Genomic DNA, 22,077 nt, shown 5'->3' on the forward strand with positions numbered 1-22,077 from the left:
CGCGATATGAGCTTGTAGGTCTGCTATTTTTCAACAGCTAAAGCATAACATGATGCTAACACCAAAATGCGTTCCCCGTTCAGAATGGGTCAAAGCATGTATAGACCTCAGGACGATCGTACAAATGTCGGTTTTCTGAAAAACCCCATGTTTCTAATGTGCATGTGTCAGCGCACATTTTGTGCAAAAGTGCATTATTGGCTATATTTTCCCTAATATAAGCCCTCAATGGGCGTTGGGTTTTTGTGCTAATTCGCTTACAGTATTTCCATCTAAATAAGTAGTACAGTGTGCCGCTTGGGATACTATTTACATTATGAAGAGAGGATATATACAAAAAAAAACTACAAATAACACCTGGACCTCTTTGGTGGGGACGTAACAACTACAAATAAATGCCTTCTAGCATGGAATTCTCCTTTAACTGTGCCTTTAATGTGTGTGTGTTTGTGTGTGTGTGTGTGTGTGTGTGTGTGTGTGTGTGTGTGTGTGTGTGTGTGTGTGTGTGTGTGTGTGTGTGTGTGTGTGTGTGTGTGTGTGTGTGTGTGTGTGTGTGCACGCTTGTGTGCACACGTGTGCTTGTGCGCATGCATTTGTCTATGCGTGTGTGTGTGCATACGTGTGCGTGTGCGTTACAGAAAGAGCTAAAGGAAATGTTCCCCATCGAGTCTGGGCTGATCGAGAGGAAAGACAGAATCATTCCTAACCTTCCAGGTGAGAAAAACACCTCACTGTGTGGACAGGGTTAACCTGAGACAAATACCTCACTGTGTGGACAGGGTTAACCTGAGACAAACACCTCACTGTGTGGACAGGGTTAACCTGAGACAAACACCTCACTGTGTGGACAGGGTTAACCTGAGACAAACACCTCACTGTGTGGACAGGGTTAACCTGAGACAAACACCTCACTGTGTGGACAGGGTTAACCTGAGACAAATACCTCACTGTGTGGACAGGGTTAACCTGAGACAAACACCTCACTGTGTGGACAGGGTTAACCTGAGACAAACACCTCACTGTGTGGACAGGGTTAACCTGAGACAAACACCTCACTGTGTGGACAGGGTTAACCTGAGACAAACACCTCACTGTGTGGACAGGGTTAACCTGAGACAAACACCTCACTGTGTGGACAGGGTTAACCTGAGACAAACACCTCACTGTGTGGACAGGGTTAACCTGAGACAAACACCTCACTGTGTGGACAGGGTTAACCTGAGACAAACACCTCACTGTGTGGACAGGGTTAACCTGAGACAAACACCTCACTGTGTGGACAGGGTTGGAATCCTTTAGGCCAGTGGTTCCCAGAGTGAGGTCCGGGGACCCCCAGGGGTCCTTGAGGGAGTTCCAGGGGGTCCCCAGCTAAATGATAGTTTGGAACCAAAATGTGCCCTCATGGTTCTGTAACTCTGAGAGTGTACAAATGGAACCAAATGGACCCGTTAGGGTCTATTTGGTTCCATTTGTACAGAGTCTCAGAGTTAAATTAACAGTGGTTTTACAATATAAATGGGGGTCCCAGAGATAGAAATGCCACTAAATCGGGGGTCCGTAGCATAATGCGTGCTGTGAAACTGGGGGGTCCATGAAATTAATATGTTTCGGAATCACTGCTAGAGCTTTAAAAATCCTCCCTTATCGGGGTCACTGGCATAATGTTGTTAAATGGGGGGTCCGTGGCCTAATACAGATAATACAGATTTGGGGTTCCTTGACATGAAAAGGTTTGGGAACCACTGCTTTAGGGAACTGAACGATTCGGTTAGGACATTTACTCATTAACCCATACTTTAGCTATTGAAAAATAGCAGATCTATGAGCTCGTAGCGCGGCACTCGGCTTGTAGATCTGCTCTTTGATATTATCTTTGACATTATGTATATTCTTTCAGAGCGAGAGTTTTTAACACACATATTTTCAGATGGGGGTCGGTGGCAAATTGTGTTTTTGAGGGTCCTTGACATGAAAATGTTTGAGAACGACAGAAACGTATATGGTTTTTCAAGAAAAAAAGAAATGAAGAAATTTTTAGAATCGATCTCAGGTCTAAATACTGTAAGAGATTCACTTAGCTAAGTATTCAAATTGCCCGACATATGACTTTTAGGCATTGATCTTAATCCATTTTGTGCCGGAACCCCTTTTGGTGTTAGCATTATGTTATGCTTTAGCACCGAGTGGTGCGCTATGAGCTTGTAGATCTGCTATTTTTGAAAAATCGAAGAACGACTGACATAGAAACATAGCTTTTTCAGAAAACTGTCGGGATGTAAGACCTTTTTAGAATCTGATCTCAGGTCAGAATGGGTTCATCTCATCTGCTAGCCATTGTATAGGCTAGGTTCATATAAGGAAACAACCTTTCTGGGTTCACGGTCCTGATTTCAACACGACAACATGACGAAATGTTGTACAGCAGCCTCCGTATGACACGTTCCAGAGGTCGTTTCAGAAGTGGTTTGTGCACGTCTGAAAACAAACTACTTCATGGTATAAAGAAATGATAAAGTTTCATGTTTTAGTATAGCTGTATAGGGTTAAGGCTCATACATAGTCTGGATTTACGGTGGTGAGGTGACCACCGAACTACAACATGACGTCACTGAGCCGCGGTGAAGAGCAAACCACCGCCACCGCTCCAGCCCTTCTCTCTGTTTTTACTCACCACCGCTCAACGTTATTTCAGCTCCGGTGGTCAGCTCACCACCGGAGCGGTGGTCACCTTACCACCGAAAATCCAGACTATGAATAGGCCTTCAGTATAGGGGATTTTGTTTCCACCGGGAAAAAAATACTTTTAGTTACTCCGTTGCGCCTTCTACCGATATTGCCCAGAGAACTGCCTCAAAGAGAATATTTTTCCTCCGGTGAAAAAAAATCCCTTTCTGGCCAAAAAGTACTGTTTATACGTGTGGTGGGGGGCTCAGAGTGCACACACTAAGGAAAGTAGGCTTTCTAATTACACAATTTCATTTCACACAACGAATAGATAGGCGCTAATAATAGGGCGCTATAATGCAACACGGATTACAACACACACACACACACACACACACACACACACACACAGGATAACAGACTTGATGCAACGTGAATTACAACACACACACACACACACACACACACACACACACACACACACACACACACACACACACACACACACACACACACACACACACACACACACACACACACACACACACACACACACACACACACACACACAGAAAGAGTGGCACTCGGAAATAGTTTGTGTTTGTAATGGACAGTAATGGTGAGCAGGCGAGGCCGTCGGCCAGGCTGACCACAGAAGAGGCAGAAGCAGAAGGAATTCTTTTTCAGGTTTTTAAGGTGTGTTTGGTACACACCATGTGTGTGTGCTGTATACAAAGGAAACAAATATACAATATTTGGCATCAATAAACCTATCCAACAAACACATCATAAATGGAAGCTCAATCCATATTCAAGATAATAAATCATATTAATATAATTCATAATAATCAAACATTCATAATCATTACACTTTAAAAACAAGCCCAAATAATCAACTACACTTTCTTTTTGTCAAATACATTTTTAGTAACAGGTTATAAATTATTATAAAATTGGTACAGTAGGCCTATGCATTATTTTTCTTTAGAAACAAGGGCAACTAATTATAATAAGCAGACATGGCAACACTGCTGGTTGACTAATGGAGGAATGAAGGGAAAACAGCGCCCCCTAAAGTCACAGATCACTGCTGAAATCTTAGAAGAGCAAATTCTGTACTTTGGGGTTTCCAGTTCAACACGTTTCAAATGGTCATATCTTCTTAATTTCCCCCCCCCCAATTTCAATGAGCAATACATCATATGAAAGGTTACAGTGTGCAGTTTCATAATATGTAAAGAACTGAAAAATGACCATGGCCCCCTTGTATATTAAACCACTGTCCCCGGTCACATATTAAAGCATAAAATAAGACTTACTTTAGGATTAAATATGAGAAACTATATAACCATGTTAAATAATCAATCAGTAATAATGTAGGCCAAATGGATATACATAAAGCATCAAGTTCAGATATGAAATATATAAACATACATATAAATATATGTCAAATATATATATATATATATATATATATATATATATATATACACACATGATGCCCAATTACTAATTAGGCAGGCCAAACACTATAGGTCTGATTATAGTCCACATTCCAGTTTCCATAAACCAAAGGGAATAACTGAAAGCTGAACTGCTGGTCATCAAAGTACACAAATAAACTGGAACAAACATTTGACACAAAGCACATGGGCAGTGCACAGTGTTGTTTTCGTCGACTAAAACTAAGACGAAAAATGTTCGTCGCCTACCTTTTTCCACTGAAGGACACTAAATGGAAACTAAATGGAAACTAAATGAAAACTACGCTATGATGACTAAAACTATAAGACTAAATATACTGACAATTTCGTCAACAAATAAAAACTAGACTAAAATGTTAGGAAGGGACTAGTGGACAAGAGATTTAGTGTAAGTCATTTTACACTTGGTTGCATGCTGGAAATAGCAGATCTACAAGCTCACTGTGCTTGTAGATCTATTTGTCAGACATATATTTTGTGAAGCCACTAACGAAATTGGGATTTCCTGAAAGTTCATATAATGGCCTGTTGTGGCGCTGTCATTGGGCCCAAAAAACCCCCATAGCCCCATAGAGGTCCATGTATTTGGGCCCAACTTCACCTAGACTGTATTACCTTAATAAACATGGTCATGAATACTTTCTGCTTCCAGTCACTAGTTTAAAATCTCATTTCTAATGTCATAATATTCTTTTTGGAAAATGATGGTCCCATTTATTAAAAAGACCATAAAGTCGCGTATGTTCTGAGGGGCGTGGCTACCGTTACAGTCTATGATCGGGATTCCCCACCCACTCGAGTCAAAATAAAAAACAACTAAGAAGAAGGGGTGGGGGGGGGGGGGGAGTCCCGCCTCGTTGTCTGGGCCAGCCAATGGGCCAGCTGGGCCCAAACGGATCTAGAAAGATGGCGATTTACAATACAAGGACTGACAGGCTTCTTACTGTACATTCATGTTAGACCCGGGGAACGCTTCCATATGTTTTACAGTCTATGGGGCAGAACAAACAGCTGATGTTCCATGTTTTTTACAGTCTATGGGGCAGAACAAACAGCTGATGTTCCATGTTTTTTACAGTCTATGGGGCAGAACAAACAGCTGATGTTTCCATAGAGTTTCTGACTCACGTTCGCTCTTGGGAGACGCTCACAGTTGGGTGGAGAGAGATGGTGTTCTGGAGGGTGAGGTGGACAAGAAGCTGGTGTGGTGATCTACTGTCATGCATGAATGAATGAATGAGTGCAGCTAGTCCTACTTGTAGCCTCCCACACCTGTGTGTGTGCAGTGAGCAAGCTGCCAGCCACTCAGCCTTGATTAATTGCTTGATTGGCAGTGAGTCTCCATGGGTCCTAGTTTCCGGTGGTCACCTTAATTGGGCGGGAACCCATTTTGGTGTTTCAAGCGTTGTTACACTTTAGCTATTGAAAAATAGCAGATCTACAAGCTCATACGAGCTTGTAGGTCTGCTATTTTTGAAAAATCGTGAAAATGTGGCGCAAACCTTGGAGTATTCTTTCAGAGCGACTGATTTTAACTCAAATCTTTTGCTTCTGGGGGGGGGGGGGGTCCCTGGAACAACATATTTTCAGATGGGGGTCGGCAGCCAATTTACATATCATTTTTGGAGTCCATTGACATGACATATTGAGTATAGAAACATGAGGAATTTCAGAAAACTGTCAGAATTTAGAAGACTTTTTTTTTTTTATGTTGACGGCAGGCCTAAATGGGTTAACCATTTATCACCGAACACGGGACTAATGAATGAATAGGTCTTTAAATTATAGGCTACTGTCCACTGTGTGATTACATTACAGGAAGCAGCTGGTGGCGATTGTACAAGAATGTGGTTCAAATGTTACTTCTGTGTGTGTGTGTGTGTGTGTGTGTGTGTGTGTGTGTGTGTGTGTGTGTGTGTGTGTGTGTGTGTGTGGACACACTGAGGCACTTCCTCTTGATGGCGTGTCGTCACACTCACTCATGGACTACGATGACGTCATTTAGATCAGTGGTTCACAAAGGGGGGTCCGGGGACCCCCGGGGGTCCCTGAGGGAGTTCCAGGGGGTCCCCATCAGTTAAATGACATAGCTTAGGAACCAAATGGACCCTTATTATGGGTCCATCTGTACACACTCTCTGAGTTAAATTAACCCATTTTGGGGCGGGAACCCCTTTTGGTGTTAGCATCATGTTATGCTTTAGCTATTGAAAAATAGCAGATCTACAAGCTCATAGCGCGCCACTGAGTGGCGCGCTATGAGCTTGTAGGTCTGCTATTTTTGAAAATTCAAAGAACGACTGACATAGAAACATAGCTTTTTCAGAAAACTGTCAGGATGTAGAAAACATTTTTAGGATCTGATCTCAGGTCAGAATGGGTTAACTTTGATTTCACAATATAAATTGGGGGAGATAGAAATGCCACTAAATGGGGGGTCCGTAGACTAATTCAGGTCAAACCTGGAGGGGGGGGGGGACTTGCATAATCATTAGGCTATACCTACGATTAATGAAATGACTGTCATTAGTTTATATACCTACGATTAATGAAATGACTGTCATTAGTTTATATACCTACGATTAATGAAATGACTGTCATTAGTTTATATACCTACGATTAATGAAATGACTGTCATTAGTTTATATACCTACGATTAATGAAATGACTGTCATTAGTTTATATACCTACGATTAATGAAATGACTGTCATTAGTTTGTCCGCTTCGCTTGCGTGGTTGGAACTGTCCTGGTGTAATCCTGTTAACACTCATTGTAAATCGTGTTGTAATCAATCAACCAATCAATCAATCAACCAATCAATGTGCTCTCAGCTCACAGGTGGAATCTATTGGGCAACAGTGAGAAGTCAACAGAGAACAGACAGAGTACTCTGTCTGAGTACTGCAGTACTCTGATTACTCTGCCGCCGCACATCTCCAGGTACGAACGCACGCATGCACGCACGCACGCACACACGCACGGGACTAGCCCTGAAACATGACTGCCATGATAATTATCATGACAGTCATGACGCAACTACAGCCTGTTTTACGCGGTCGCTACATTTACAATCAAAATGTATATATAAACATTCCGATTTCAAATATAAAGTATTCACAATTTGTCCCACGGGTGTTAGTTAGTAGCAGCTCCAGCGATTAGAATTGCTGCATCCCGCGTTGTTTAATAAAAAAGCATTTTTGTCCGAGCTCCCCGGCTACTTTTTTCAAACGGGGTTCGTTTGGGAAATCCACAGATGCACACCGGGAGCGCACTCGCCTATTAGTCTGTATTGGCAGGGCGGTCAGCGTACCCATATCGAACACACCGAGTGCCACCCTCCTCCCGACCGATAGGGGCGCGTAGTTGAAAGCCAATGGCAAAATAACACCTCGGATAAAAATGCTTTTTATTAAATAACGCGGGATGCAGCAATGCTAATCGCTGGAGCAGCAAATTTCTAACACCCGTGGGACAAATTGTGAATACTTTATATTTGAAATCGGAATGTTTATATATACGTTTTGGTTGTAAATGTAGCGATCGCGTAAAACAGGCTGCAGTTGCGCCTTGACTCTCGTATGAATACGAGAGTCATGAACCATGGCTAGCACGAAACATACGCACGCATGAACACACACACACACACACACACACACACACACACACACACACACACACACACACACACACTCTAATACTGATGTGTGTCATTATCTCCAGGTCCAGTTTGTTAACGACCTTCTTCACGGTCCGACGCGCAGACGAGAACCCTCCTGCTCCGAAGTTAGTCTGTCTGTCTGTCTGTCTGTCTGTCTGTCTGTCTGTCTGTCTGTCTGTCTGTCTGTCTGTCTGTCTGTCTGTCTGTCTGTCTGTCCAGTTCCCAGTTCCCAGTTCCCAGTTCAGACCGGCCACACATGGTTAAAATCCTTTATTTTAGATAAAATGCATTACAGTGTAAAATACAGTACCTCAGGGTGGGACCATAGTTCCTGGGACAAAGATTCGGCCCGGGGCATTTTCGCGTGAATTTGCGCCCAGACCGACCGGCCCACCACAACCAGACCAGACCAGACCAGACCAGACCAGACCGACCGGCCCACCACAACCAGACCAGACCAGACCAGACCGACCGGCCCACCACAACCAGCACGCAGATAGCAGACACTCTACCGCCCGCTCCGTCGAGGCACACACAAACAAACAAGCCCTAATAATACCACCACTTTTACAGAACAACATGAATGATACAAACCAACAGACAACTACACAACCCTTTGTAGAGGGTTTATTTGTCACTCACTGATACAGGACGGTACAGTGACATTATGATATGATATATGATATAGTACTTTATTGTCAGTTCACACTGAAATGTGTCTTGCGACACAGCAGCCAAGTATGCAGAACACATATACACACATTTGACATAACACAAAGAACAAGAAAATTTACATACATAAAGACATGAGCAATATCCACCGCTTAGACTACCCCGTGGCTACTACAACTCCTGATTAAGCCTCAAGGTCGACTGGTGGACAAAAAGGACCTCTTTAGTCTGACCTTATTGTATGCTGGAACACCATATCTCCTTTCTGAAGGTAGCAGCCTATATTCTCCATATACAACACATGCTTAGTATTAGAGGTGATATTCCTTGCTAACCTTAGGATGCTGTTATCATATGTGGATGTATAACGTTTCTGAAGTTTCCTGGTGGCCTGTCGCCTATTGGCCTGCCTGTCAAAAAAAACAAAAGGCGGCCCCCTACGGTCGCGGCCCACCGGGAAGATGCCCTGCTTGATTGAAATAATGAATACAATTGATGTTCAGAATTATGGTCTGAATGAATGTGCTTTGAATGTGAAGTGCTCCTGTCATGTGAACATGTGCAATGGCCATGATGATGTCAACACATGTCTGTGACAGATTCATTATTAATTATTAAACACTATATTTTCATTATTATTATGGTTGATAACAATTTGATCATTTTATGTTCCTTTCTTCTCTCAGTGGCAAACAAAGCGAGACCTTTGTCCCTTCCAGTGAGAATACGGGCGTGTCCGGTGAGACTTTATACATTTATATTATTATTATATTATATTATTATTATTATATTATACTTCCAGTGAGACCACCACAGGTGTGTCCGATGAGACTTTATATTTATCCCCATCCCATTTAACCCATTCTGACCTGAGATCAGATTCTAAAAATGTCTATTACATCCTGACAGTTTCATTATTAACCCATTCTGACCTGAGATCAGATTCTAAAAGTGTCTTCGATTTTTCAAAAATAGCAGACCTACAAGCTCGTATCGCGCCACTCGGTGGCGCGCTATGAGCTTGTAGATCTGCTATTTTTCAAAAGCTAAAGCACAACATGATGCTAACACCAAAATGGGTTCCCGTTCAGAATGGGTTAAGCATTATGTTGTACTTAGATCTACAAGCTCATATAGCGCTATATGAGCTTGTAGATAGCAATAATTGCTCGTTTTTAACTCAAATCTTTGCTTCGGGGGGGGGGGGGGGTTCCCTCATGCCCCTGGAACAACACATTGTCAGATGGGGGTCGGCGGCCAAATACATATAATCTTGGGGGTCCTTGACACAACAATGTTTAAGAACCACTGACATGGTGTCAGTGGTTCTTAAACATTGACAATGTTACACGACAATATTTACAGGGTGGTGTGGTGGTTCATTTGGGGACCTACAGGGTGGTGTGGTGGTTCATTTGGGGACCTACAGGGTGGTGTGGTGGTTCATTTGGGGACCTACAGGGTGGTGTGGTGGTTCATTTGGGGACCTACAGGGTGGTGTGGTGGTTCATTTGGGGACCTACAGGGTGGTGTGGTGGTTCATTTGGGGTTGTGTTTTCCAGAGATCTCGGGGCCCATCCTGTTAGAGACCTATACAGGGTGGTGTGGTGGTTCATTTGGGGTTGTGTTTTCCAGAGATCTCGGGGCCCATCCTGTTAGAGACCTATACAGGGTGGTGTGGTGGTTCATTTGGGGTTGTGTTTTCCAGAGATCTCGGGGCCCATCCTGTTAGAGACCTATACAGGGTGGTGTGGTGGTTCATTTGGGGTTGTGTTTTCCAGAGATCTCGGGGCCCATCCTGTTGGAGACCTATACAGGGTGGTGTGGTGGTTCATTTGGGGTTGTGTTTTCCAGAGATCTCGGGGCCCATCCTGTTAGAGACCTACAGGGTGGTGGCAGACTTCACCACCAGCACCAACAACGAGATGGAGCTCCTCACTGGAGACATGGTGGACATAGTGGAGAAGAGCGCTAATGGTACGCACACACACACACACACACACACACACACACACACACACACACACGCACACACACACGGCATATAGGCCCTCATTTATCAACCGTGCGTACGCCAAAATATGGGTGCACGCCGAAATTACCGACATTTTCGGCATTTAACATTTCCGCCAAAGCTTGAAATTGAACTTGACAAAGTTCAAAACTCACGTCTGCTCGGGAGCTGGCGTACGTTTTGTCCTCACCTGTTTTTCTGTCGTAGAACAGCGGAGCAGCATTGTTTGACCAGCTGAGAGGCTGTCACAGGCATCTAAACATATGTTTTCACTCCTAAAATGTATAAAACTAATAATAGCCTACATGTGAATTTTTTTTTTTTAATAAAAGCATGTCATATGAAATTGGTAATATATTATCATATTTCCAAGTGTGCAAGATTATTAAAATCGCGCAATTAACAACAATGCTGCAAGTCATGCTTAAGCCATTTAAACAGTGTTTTGCTTGAGCGCATACCGGTCATGGGCTGAAACTCATTCCAATGACGTGAGCAATGTTATTTAATTAATGCTTCACATAATCACAGGTTCAGGTTTTCGTTCACTATTCTTGTTGTATATTAAATGAATAAACATTTTAATAATTTTATATACAACTAACAACACACAGTGAAAGTTGCTTGCAAATTGCGATATGTGCGTGCATGCGTGCGGGGGTGAGGAGCAAGGGAGGCAGCAAGGGAAGCGAAGCGAGAGGAGAAACAGACAGCTTTATTTAATTCATGCAGGTTTATTTATTTAAGATACAACAAGTTGCAAGTTGCGTTTGCGTGCGTGCGTCTGTGTGTGTATGAGAAAGGGGGCAGAAAGGCAAGCGAGGGATTTTGTTTTCTTCATGGTTTCAAAATTGTATTGCCGTTGTTCCTGTCGCAAAAACGAGGGCGAGGCTTGATTCCATAGGGCGTGCCAGATATATTTCAGCCGTCACATTTATTAACGTCGGAACGAAATGAAGGAAGGATCAGCTGTTTGCGATAACTTTACAAATGCCGTGGCGACGTGGGTGTACTACGAAACCATGCACTCGAATCTGTGGCAGATTTTACACTCGATTGATAAATGAGGGCCATAGTGTGTAGAGCGAGCCCACAACTAGATTTAAAATCATACTGTGTGACTGTGTGTGTGTGCTTGTATACGTGTGTGTGTGTGTGTGTGTGTGTGTGTGTGTGTGTGTGTGTGTGTGTGTGTGTGTGTGTGTGTGTGTGTGTGTGTGTGTGTGTGTGTGTGTGTGTGTGTGTGCGTGTGCGTGTATACGTGTGTGTGTGTGTGTGTGCGTGCGTGTTTCAGGCTGGTGGTTCTGTCTGCTGGGCAGCAGGAGGGGCTGGGTTCCCGCCTCCTACCTGGAACCACTAGAGGGACCCGAAGAGTCCGAAGAACCAGAACCCAACTTCACAGGTAAACACTGATGATGTCACAGACACAGGTAAACACTGATGATGTCACAGACACAGGCAAACACTGACGATGTTACAGCCACAGGCAAACACTGATGATGTCACAGGTAAACACAGCCTCAGAGCCAGCCTACCGATTCCGTAGCGGTTTCATGGTCGCAGCCTACATATTTCCTGTAGGCGGACTCGACGTAGCTGCTGGGTGGGTAAAACCCTCACCAGGCGCACCTCTTCCACTACAGTGAACGGCAGAGTGACTGATGTTAGTCTGCCTCAAATGTTACTCTTTTACCTGCTTTTTACTAACACTAACATTACAAAGATGCCCAGAACATCGAGATGAACCTGTGTAGTTTATGGCTGATCCAACAGTAGTGGCAACATAAAAAAATGAATAAAACGGAATGTCTAATATCCACCGCGGTGGCTGAGACCAGAGCCATTGAGTAATGGTTGAGACGAAGCAATGAAAGATAGATAACGCCAGTGTACTTTATACCTCATACTTTAAATGCTTAGTATGAGGTATAAAATACAGCAGCCTTGTGTTCATAAAACAGAAAGATTTGATATTGGGTAAGACTGGCGGATATTAGACATTCCGTTTTATTTAATTATTTATGTTGCCACTACTGTTGGAGCAGCCATAAACTACACAGGTTCATCTCGATGTTCTGGGCATCTTTGTAATGTTAGTGTTAGTAAAAAAGCAGGTAAAGGAGTAAAGTTTGAGGCAAACTAACATCAGTCACTCTGCCGTTCACTGTAGTGGAAGAGGTGCGCCTGGTGAGGGTTTAAACCCCACAGCTACGTCGAGTCCGCCTACAGGAAATACGTAGGCTGCGACCATGAAACCAGCTACGGAATCGGTCTATAATTATACTGTAGGCCAAATTCCAATACTGGCGTATTCCAATCCCCAGTGTTGGAATTTGGCCTAAGGCTGGCTCGGTGTGAATAGCTGATCTACAAGCTTGTAGATCTGCTATTTTCGCCCCAAAAGTGCCCTCTTACAGGATTTCAATTCAAAAATAGCAAAACATAATTCAGGCAGCAAGAAAATAGCTGATCAAAACGCGTTGCAGTGCGACGCGTTTTGAGCTTGTAGATCGGCTATTTTTTTTTTTTTTTTGCTACGACAGTAATCTGCGATGTGGCCCCTCTGGAGTGAGTGTGGAAACATAGCGGCCCTCTCCATCGTCAGAGTTACCCAACCCTGTCCTTCTGTACTCTCTATAGCAGTACGTCAGTCAGTATATATTGTGAGAGTATGTCCTTGTGTACTCCGTAGGGCAGCAGTACGTCAGTCAGTATATTGTGTGTACTCTCTCTAGGGCAGCAGTACGTCAGTCAGTATATTGTGTGTACTCTCTCTATAGGGGAGTGGTACGTCAGTCAGTATTGTGTGTACTCAGCAGTACGTCAGTCAGTATATTGTGTGTACTCTCTCTATAGGGGAGTGGTACGTCAGTCAGTATTGTGTGTACTCAGCAGTACATCAGTCAGTATATTGAGTGTGTCCTTGTGTTCTCTCTCTAGGGGAGCGGTACGTCAGCACCAGGACGTATGAAGCTCAGAATGAAGACGAGATCTCTCTGGATTCAGGAGAATCTGTGGAGGTGATCCACCAGCTGTTGGACGGCTGGTGGGTGGTCCGGTACGTAACGCACACACGCACGCACACACGCACGCACGCATGCACGCACACACACACACACACACGCACGCAGAGAGACACACGCACGCACGCACATAACGCACGCACGTACGCACGCACGCACGCCGAGTCGAGGCATTTAGTTCGACTTGGTTCCACATGATATATATTGTGTAAACAGCCAAGTTTGTAGATACAAATCAAACTTTATTTATAAAGCATATTTTACAACAATTGACCAAAGTCGCCTGATGGAGGGGAAAGGAACTGGTTGGAATAACGTGTTCCTTCCACGCGCTACGTCCAACCAGGGAAACTCCCCCCTGTCAGGTGTAAAGGAGCAACTTGGACACAGGCATGAAGGAAGCATGAGTTCAAGTCCGTTGCTCTCCCCTTGTCCCCCATATATGGGGACTAGGTTCACACATTAGATGATTGACACAGGGGTGAAAAATGGGTTACAAAATCGTGGGATAAAATATATATATTAAAAAAAGAAAAAACAATTGACCAAAGTGCTGTACAAGGTGAGAACAAAAAAACAACACATGACACGACAACAAACAGATCAACGTGTGGTTAAAAGGAAACAAAAGTGTGTGTTTTAAGATGGGAATTTAATATATATTTATATATATTTTGTATTTTCTCCAACAGGCGAGGAGAGGACAACACGGGACATTTCCCCTCCATGTTTCTGCGTAAAGCCGGCCAGAAGGCGGAGCCAAACCCCATCGCCCCCCAGAAGAACACGCCCCCGCCCCGACGGTAAAGTACCGCACTGTACCAAATGTACCACTGTACCATAGCAAATACTTCATCTAAAGGCACGTACACACCTCCTCCTGGTCTCTGTACCAAATGTCTTTATCTCTACTGTCGGACAGAAACCAACAATAATTATGTACTTTTCAGGTACAAGTAAAAAACTTGTTTTTAAAACATACTGCCTCATCAAAGTTCGCATTGTGACTTCGTATACATTAGTCAGATACTTGAATTTCGACAGCGGTCGAAAAATGACGATGAGATAAATCAGTGACAAATACAGATAAGTCAGACAAATAAAGATACGTCAGTGACAAATAAAATAGATATTCTCATATCTCCGTCTGTCTGTGGTTAGAATGTTCATGAGCAGGAGAGGAGAGGACATCTTAATACTGTCAGCGCCATTGCCGAAGATCTAAGTCAATTGCGCTGTTATAGTGCATTCGATCGAGTGACCCATAATGCTACTCACGTTAGCCGGTTAGCTAGCTGTGTTGTTAGCACGACACTGGATCGTTCATCTTAGATCGCCGTCGCCATAATAATACATTCTATCCGTTTCTTTCAATCGCCTGTATCTCCTATTCCTTAATTGTCCCAGATGACATTTTTGGGTCAAAACAAACGTGTCTTTGACGTCACAGAGCCGACGATGTGGAGCTGCCCAGAGCTCCGGTCTGGATTCACATTGTCAACAAGGCCAAATTCAGGTCTACATGCAAACTGACCGGAAATGGTGGCTTTTATCAAAATAAGAGCTCAAATTAAAAAAATGCTGGCGTGAATTAAGGTCCTAATTTGTCAATAAATGATAGCGCTACATGTGTTTTAATGAATCAGTATTTAATAACGTGGTGTCTCTCAGCTCCAGCATCAGGAACGTGTCTATAATATTATAACATAATAATATGATATTATAATAAATTAATCTCTCAGCTCCAGCATCAGGCTAAATGTGTTTTAACGTGGTGTCTCTCAGCTCCAGCATCAGGAACGTGCAGAGCATCCACATGCGGTCGGGCAAGAGGTTGTCTCAGGACGACTACCGGAGGAGGAGTCAGGTCTTCGTCCAGATGAGGAGGATGTCCACCGGCCTCACGCTGGACTCACCTCTGCAGGAGATCAGCGACCAAGAAGGTAAGGAAAGGAACTATGTTTACCCAGGGTAACTGGACTAAGGAAAGGAAAGGTACTATGCCACTCGGTGGCGCGCTATGAGCTTGTAGATCTGCTATTTTTCAATAGCTAAAGCATAACATGATGCCAACACCAACATGGGTTCCCGTTCAGAATGGGCTAATTCAGTTAGTTTATAAGTCTGTGAAAACGCTTAGTTTTAGTGTTAGTTTTATAGTTTCTTCTGCCCTTTTCAAACCTGACCGATAAGTAGGCCTACAGTACTTCAATTCCGTACTTTTACTTGTAACGAAGTACGTCTAAATTGCAGTAATGGTACTTTTACTTAAGTAAAATAATGTAGTACTTTTTCCACCACTGACTAAGTATTGTGTAATAAAAACTCAAGGAAAGAACACCCCTCTCTTCTCCTCAGGTTTTTAGACCACCGACTCCAATAACTAGATCTGAGAGTGTGCAGATGGAACCGTTATTGTGCTAAATTCAACGCCAGTGTTTACTGAACTTTTCAGTAGTACCCGTTATTGCTTCCAAAATCACCGGACTTCCTACACCCACACTTTCTGATTATGAACAATAAGGCCATCAAACGACTAGCACTTTCAATATCAAATGACACTGATCATCCTCTGTATCGCTTCTCTAACCTCATGCCGTCTGGACAAAGATACAGAACCTTGCCCTGGAAAAAGGTCCGTTTCAGTAGGAGTTTTGGCCCCTCAGCCATCGCGGCATTAAACAAACTGCCCCGCCGATAGGATGGTTCTGTACACACAGTGGGGACCTCATGTTTTGTTTTTGTTTTTGTATTGTCTTGGTGTTATGTGTGCTCTGTGTTGTTTTTTTATCCCACAATTTTGTAACCCAATTTTCACCCCTGTGTCAATCATCTAAAGTGATCCTGGGCTCTACACACCCTCCACCAACCTAGTCCCCATATATGGGGGACATGGGGAGAGCAACGGACTTGAACTCATGCTTCCTTCATGCCTGAGTGTCCAAGTTGCTCCTTTAAACCTTGACAGGGGGGAGTTTCCCTGGTTGGTGATGTTGGTGTTGAACAGATTGTGAAGACAAATATCCTTTCGGGACAATAAAGATTAGTATTATTTCCTCCTACAGAGGACGACCCAGAGCAGCCCCAGAGCCCCGGTGTGAAGAGCTCCACTCCGACCGTCCCTCCCCGGCCCGGTACCAGCTCCGTTCCATCTGAGCCGCAGCGCTACGGCACTCTGAAGAGCTCCACTCCGACTGTCCCTCCCCGACCCGGTACCAGCTCCGTTCCATCTGAGCCGCAGCGCTACGGCACTCTGAAGAGCTCCACTCCGACCGTCCCTCCCCGGCCCGGTACCAGCTCCGTTCCATCGGAGCCGCAGCGCTACGGCACTCTGAAGAGCTCCACTCCCACCGTCCCTCCCCGGCCCGGCGCCGACCTGATCCTGGAGCGATGTAGCGACAAGACCCGGAGCAAACTGAGCGTCGGCAAAACCAGCCAGAGTTAAACCAGAGTTTTTAGACCCAAGTCTTCTGAGTCTTCTGAGTGTCTTCTAAATGTCTTCTAAAATCAGTTTTTATGAAAAACATCATGTGTTTCTATGTCAGTGATTCTCAAACCATTTCAGGTCAAGGACCGCCAGAATGATCTGTATTTGGCCGCCGACCCCCCCAATCTCAAAATATGTTGTTTTCCGCGACCCCACAGAAGCAAAAATACAAGTTAAAACGTCCACTGCGAAATAATTATAGTCAAAGATTTGCACCACATTGTCACGATAAAATAAAAAGATCCCCCCTCTCTCTCTAGCAGGCAACAGTGCAGCACTCTCTCTGTCTCTGTTCCTGGCACAGCAGCGCCCCTACTGGTACTAATAGTCATACTCGTGCTCACAGTCACATGGGTGGGTTAACGTCACATAGTTAGGGCGGAAACGGACATTGCTGTTCCTTGGGAGTGGTTGCACCACTCAAAAATAGTGTGAACTTAACTGTGATTGTTTTAACTGATTGATTGATTAATTGATTTAAATATGTAATAACTCAATACAAAGACTGTTACTGTGGACGACACACTGATACAGCATTACACTTGTTTACAACAGGGTCCACCGTGTTCAATTAATCAGAACATTTAGAGACGTCCAAATATACTCTTCTATAGGCTATATTATAAAAACATGAAATCCTGTAAGGACAATCTATAGCTTATGCTTTTTGCTGGATTTAAGAACCCAACGCTATGCCATTCATGTTGCAATGTCCCTCTTAATTAACGGCAGTGTGTTTGAATAAATCTGCCTGGCTTCACTCATTTATTGTGTCTACTGTCCTTTAACTACAGATACCTTTTCTTGTGACCAGCGCGCTCCGACTTATGGTGCGTTCCCCGTTCAAACCGTATCATGGAAATAACGGTGAAGGCCTATTCATTCATAGTCTGGATTTTCGGTGGTCACCTCACCACCGAAAATACACTACACCATGACGTCACTTGTGATGTGTTGAGCAGGGAGTAAGTATAGAATAGATGCCAGTCCAGGTATTTCACACAGACACAGATGAATGTCACTATAGGCTGATTTATTTGGCAGCCTACTAAAAAGAGCATGGATCCAGTATTGACCATATTATTTATTACGCCAGGTCTCACGGCAGAACTAATATCATAAACAAAAGGTGAACGGAGCCTCTAGTCATACTGCCCGCTAGTATATGCATATAGTGGAAGTGACCCAGATCTTCCACACACAACAAAACAAAAGGGTGCAGTGCACCACCCTGTGGCACCAACTGGCACTGCATACTGACTGTTACACACTGCAGCCACGATGAAGAGAAAACCAAACTATGAATAGGCCTGCATAGCCCAAACATTTGTCTTCGGAAAGATCAGTGTCTGATGACTAAATCTATGACTAAATCAGTGTCACACTGATGACTGACACTAGAAAGTGCATCCGCTAACGGAACATTGCAAACTATATGTGTTTTTAAAACAATGCTGAAGGAATGTCATTGTTTCTTTTTGATTCTAGCAATTTTTCCATTGATTATTATCCAGATTTTGACAGTCTTTGAGGGGAGCCTAGCCCCTCCTATATACAGCTTTTAGTGGTGTATGTTCACAAAGTCTGTCCGACACAAACATTAAATTCCCATTTAGACAAAAGGTATCCTTCCTCCAAGTTGTACTTGCTTGTCAAGGTATTTAAATTCCCATTGACAATGGATTGAGAATTTTACGTCATAGTGTCTGAGCAAATGATGATGTACGATGATAAGAGCGCCCCTCACTTCACACAGGGGTGATTTTAAAAAAAATTGTCGCTTTTAATTTCTGGAAGGTTATTTTTTTGCCCGTCTGCCTGAGTCATTGGTCAGGACACTGCTATAAAAGGGAATTTAACATTTCTGTGTGAAATATAAAAAAAAAGTTAAATATACAAAATAATTCATGAATAAACATTGAAGGAAGAATCACCCCCTCGTTGCTTACACCTCTGTTAGATATTAGAGACGTCCCGATACTGTATCGGTATCGGATCGGCCCTTCTTTGTCATAATATCGGATCATATCGTTATCGGTGAAGATGCCAGTCTAACCAGCGATCCGACACAGGGGTAAGGGGGTTGACACTATATGGCAGGTAAATACAATGTTGGATGTTTGCTTTGGAGATGCCCAAACCAAACTGCAGGTGCATATTTGAGTATGCTATAAAGTATAAACACAACACCAGATATATAGCTAGATAGCTATAAACTAGAGCTGGGACTCGATTAAAAAAAATAATCTAATTAATCAGAGGCTTTGCGATTAATTAATCTAGATTAATCGCATTTTAATCGCATATCATTATTTGACCCGAGAACAGTGAGAAAGCATTTTTTTCAAATGGATTTTGGTATACTAGTGAATCAATGAATAGTGAATACATAAGTTTAAGCAATAAAACATTGTTTTTGTAGTAATAGGGGTAATAATTCTTTATTGAATAATTGCACACAACTGTGCTGTAATCCACGCTACCATCGGATAGCCTTTTAAATCCTATTTCCAATCCACGGGGACAAGCAAAGTGATCTCAGCGGCTTCCCCCAGTCTGGTGAACTGTCTGCGGTGTCTGGTGGTGTTATTGTCTGAAGAGGACACGGACACTTGGTGCGCAGGTCCGTCTGAAAACTGTCCAGTGACAAGTGTCGGACAAAGTGTCGGATCATCCCCATTAGATATCCTATGAATATATAGCAGATTTGGTGTGGAGAGAAATACCGTCTCGGCGTCTATATAGGATACAAATGGAACCAAGTGGAACCGGAAAAAAAATAAATCTGATACAAGATTGTGATGCGTTTTGATGTTATGTGACGTAGATTGGCTATTCACTATTTTGGAAAATGTGTACATTTTTGAATACTTTTTTTAGATTATAATTTTTTGTTTTTGTTGATGTGTACAAGTTATACTGTTTTTTAAGTCTTTTTTACATTTGTTTACATTTGTTACATGAATCTTTCCGTGGGCTCATGGCTCAAGGCCTTGTCCCTGGCCTTCTCAAACGGGCGTCCACTCTTGAAAACGGTTTGAGAACCGCTCCCTTAACGGTCTTCATGAGAACCGCTCCCTTAGCGGTCTTCATGAGAACCGCTCTCTTAGCGGTCTTCATGAGAACCGCTCCCTTAGCGGTCTTCATGAGAAGCGCTCCCTTAGCGGTCTTCATGAGAACCGCTCCCTTAGCGGTCTTCATGAGAACCGCTCCCTTAACGGTCTTCATGAGAACCGCTCCCTTAGCGGTCTTCATGAGAACCGCTCCCTTAGCGGTCTTCATGAGAACCGCTCCCTTAGCGGTCTTCATGAGAACCGCTCCCTTAGCGGTCTTCATGAGAACCGCTCCCTTAGCGGTCTTCCGTTCTCTCCTCCATCCTCCACGTTTTATGCCGCCTTCTCTCCCTCCGCGCCTCCGGCGTTCTCCACCTCCATGCTCACGACCTCCTCATCCTTCTTGCCCTCCTCCTCCTTCTTGCCCTCCTCATCCTTCTTGCCCTCCTCCTCCTTCTTGCCCTCCTCGTCCTTCTTGCCCTCCTCCTCCACCACCTCAACGCTGTTCCCAGGCTTCTCGGTGGCCTCCTCCTCCTCCCCCAGCTTGTGGAACATCTTGCCGTAGAGGCGCCTGTCCTTCTCCCGCTGCGCCCTGATGTGTTTGAGGCAGACGCCCGCCTGCGCCCGGGCCGCCCCGTTGGCCGGGTAGAGCTGCAGCACCTTCTGGAAGTCGGCCCGCGCCCGCTCGTACTCCCTGGTGGCGAGGAGCGCCTCGCCGCGGCGGAACAGCGCCTTCTCGCTGCGCTCGTCCAGCTCCAGGGCCTTGGCGCAGTTCTCCAGCGTCGCGTCCGTGTCCTCCAGCCGGAGGCCGCACGCCGCCAGGTTGAGGTAGGCGGCCAGGCGCAGCGCGCGCGCCCTCGCCGCCTCCCCCTCCTCCTCGGAGAAGCCCTGCTCGCCGCTGCCGCCGCCCTCCATCCACCTCAGGACCCTCTTGTACTGCGCCAGCGCCTGCTGGTACTTGCCCTCCTTGAAGCGCCGCGAGCCCTTCTCCTTGACCAGGGCGCTCTGCTCCAGCCTCTCTGCGGCGCTCATCTCCCACGGCTCCTTGGCCTTGTCGAAGGCCGCCAGGCGGATGCGGTACGTCAGCTGGGCGCCGCCGGGCACGCCGTACGCAGCGTTCCCGCCGCTCCCGAAGCCGTACTCGGGCGCCACGTCGAACAGCGACTCCTCCCCTTGCTCCATGGCCGTGATGGCCGCCTCGGCGCCCTCGGGCAGGCCCGCGGCATCGCCGTCGCCCAGCTCGAACTGGAGCGCCTCGCGGCGGTCGAAGGCGCGGCCCTCGAACGAGCCCTCCACGGCCACCTCCACCACGGTGCCCAGGCCGGGCCGGGCGTAGCCGCTGCCCTTGGTGACCACGCGGCGCCGCGTCACCAGGCCGTCCTCCGTGACGTCCGTGCCGCGGAAGCGGAGCAGCTCCACCTCGAACACCAGCGTGGCGTTGGGCGGGATCTTGGGCGCTTGGCCCTGCGGGCCGTACGCGTACGCGGCCCCGCAGGTGAGCGTGCAGAGCTCGCCCACCGTCATGGTGGCCACGCCCAGCTCCCAGGCCTTGATGACGCTGCCCTCGCCCAGCACGAACGTGAACTGCTCGCCGCGCTCGCGGCTGGAGTCGAACGGCGTGCCGTCGAGCAGCGTGCCCACGTAGTGCACCCACACCTTGTCGCCCGGCGCGGGACGCTCGTCGACAGAGCCCTCCCGCTTCACCAGCTTCAGGACGCCCCCATCCTTCTGCGGCGTGACGTCCTCTCCCACCACGGGGAGGCGCTGTTGGACTCCGTCCTTCTCCTCTCCCTCCATGGGGGGGCGCTGTTGGACTCCGTCCTTCTCCTCTCCCTCCATGGGGAGGCGCTGTTGGACTCCGTCCTTCTCCTCTCCCTCCATGGGGGGGCGCTGTTGGACTCCGTCCTTCTCCTCTGCCTCCATGGGGAGGCGCTGTTGGACTCCGTCCTTCTGTGGCGCGACGTCCTCCTCTCCCACCATGGGGAGGTGCTGTTGTGTTTGTTCCTCTGCGGCCATT

At 45.5% G+C, this 22,077-nt stretch overlaps 2 protein-coding genes across 2 annotated transcripts in view; one reads left to right on the top strand and one right to left on the bottom strand.

Annotated features, from left to right (window-relative positions):
• The window catches only part of ncf1 (neutrophil cytosolic factor 1), a gene marked incomplete at its 3' end in the record, with an annotated part of 20,228 nt that extends 3,263 nt beyond the window's left edge, over positions 1-16,965 (top strand). Inside the window, exons 3-12 of the mRNA XM_083761502.1 lie at positions 639-714; positions 6,982-7,090; positions 7,874-7,936; positions 9,170-9,222; positions 10,338-10,460; positions 11,792-11,899; positions 13,438-13,555; positions 14,213-14,323; positions 15,306-15,463; positions 16,586-16,965. Coding sequence (XP_083617628.1) covers positions 639-714; positions 6,982-7,090; positions 7,874-7,936; positions 9,170-9,222; positions 10,338-10,460; positions 11,792-11,899; positions 13,438-13,555; positions 14,213-14,323; positions 15,306-15,463; positions 16,586-16,965 — 1,299 coding nt within the window. The remainder of the gene's footprint in view (positions 1-638; positions 715-6,981; positions 7,091-7,873; positions 7,937-9,169; positions 9,223-10,337; positions 10,461-11,791; positions 11,900-13,437; positions 13,556-14,212; positions 14,324-15,305; positions 15,464-16,585) is intronic.
• A 3,428-nt stretch (positions 16,966-20,393) lies between these two features.
• On the bottom strand, positions 20,394-22,076 carry LOC310856230 (peptidyl-prolyl cis-trans isomerase FKBP4-like; the record flags this gene model as incomplete). Its single annotated transcript, XM_083761514.1, has 1 exon — positions 20,394-22,076. One exon carries the CDS (start codon positions 22,074-22,076, stop codon positions 20,394-20,396), a length of 1,683 nt encoding a protein of 560 aa, XP_083617640.1.
• Between the last annotated feature and the right edge of the window lies 1 nt (position 22,077).

The sequence above is a fragment of the Protomyctophum parallelum genome (assembly GCF_964188405.1).
Source record: "Protomyctophum parallelum genome assembly, chromosome: 1".
Lineage (NCBI taxonomy): Eukaryota > Metazoa > Chordata > Actinopteri > Myctophiformes > Myctophidae > Protomyctophum > Protomyctophum parallelum.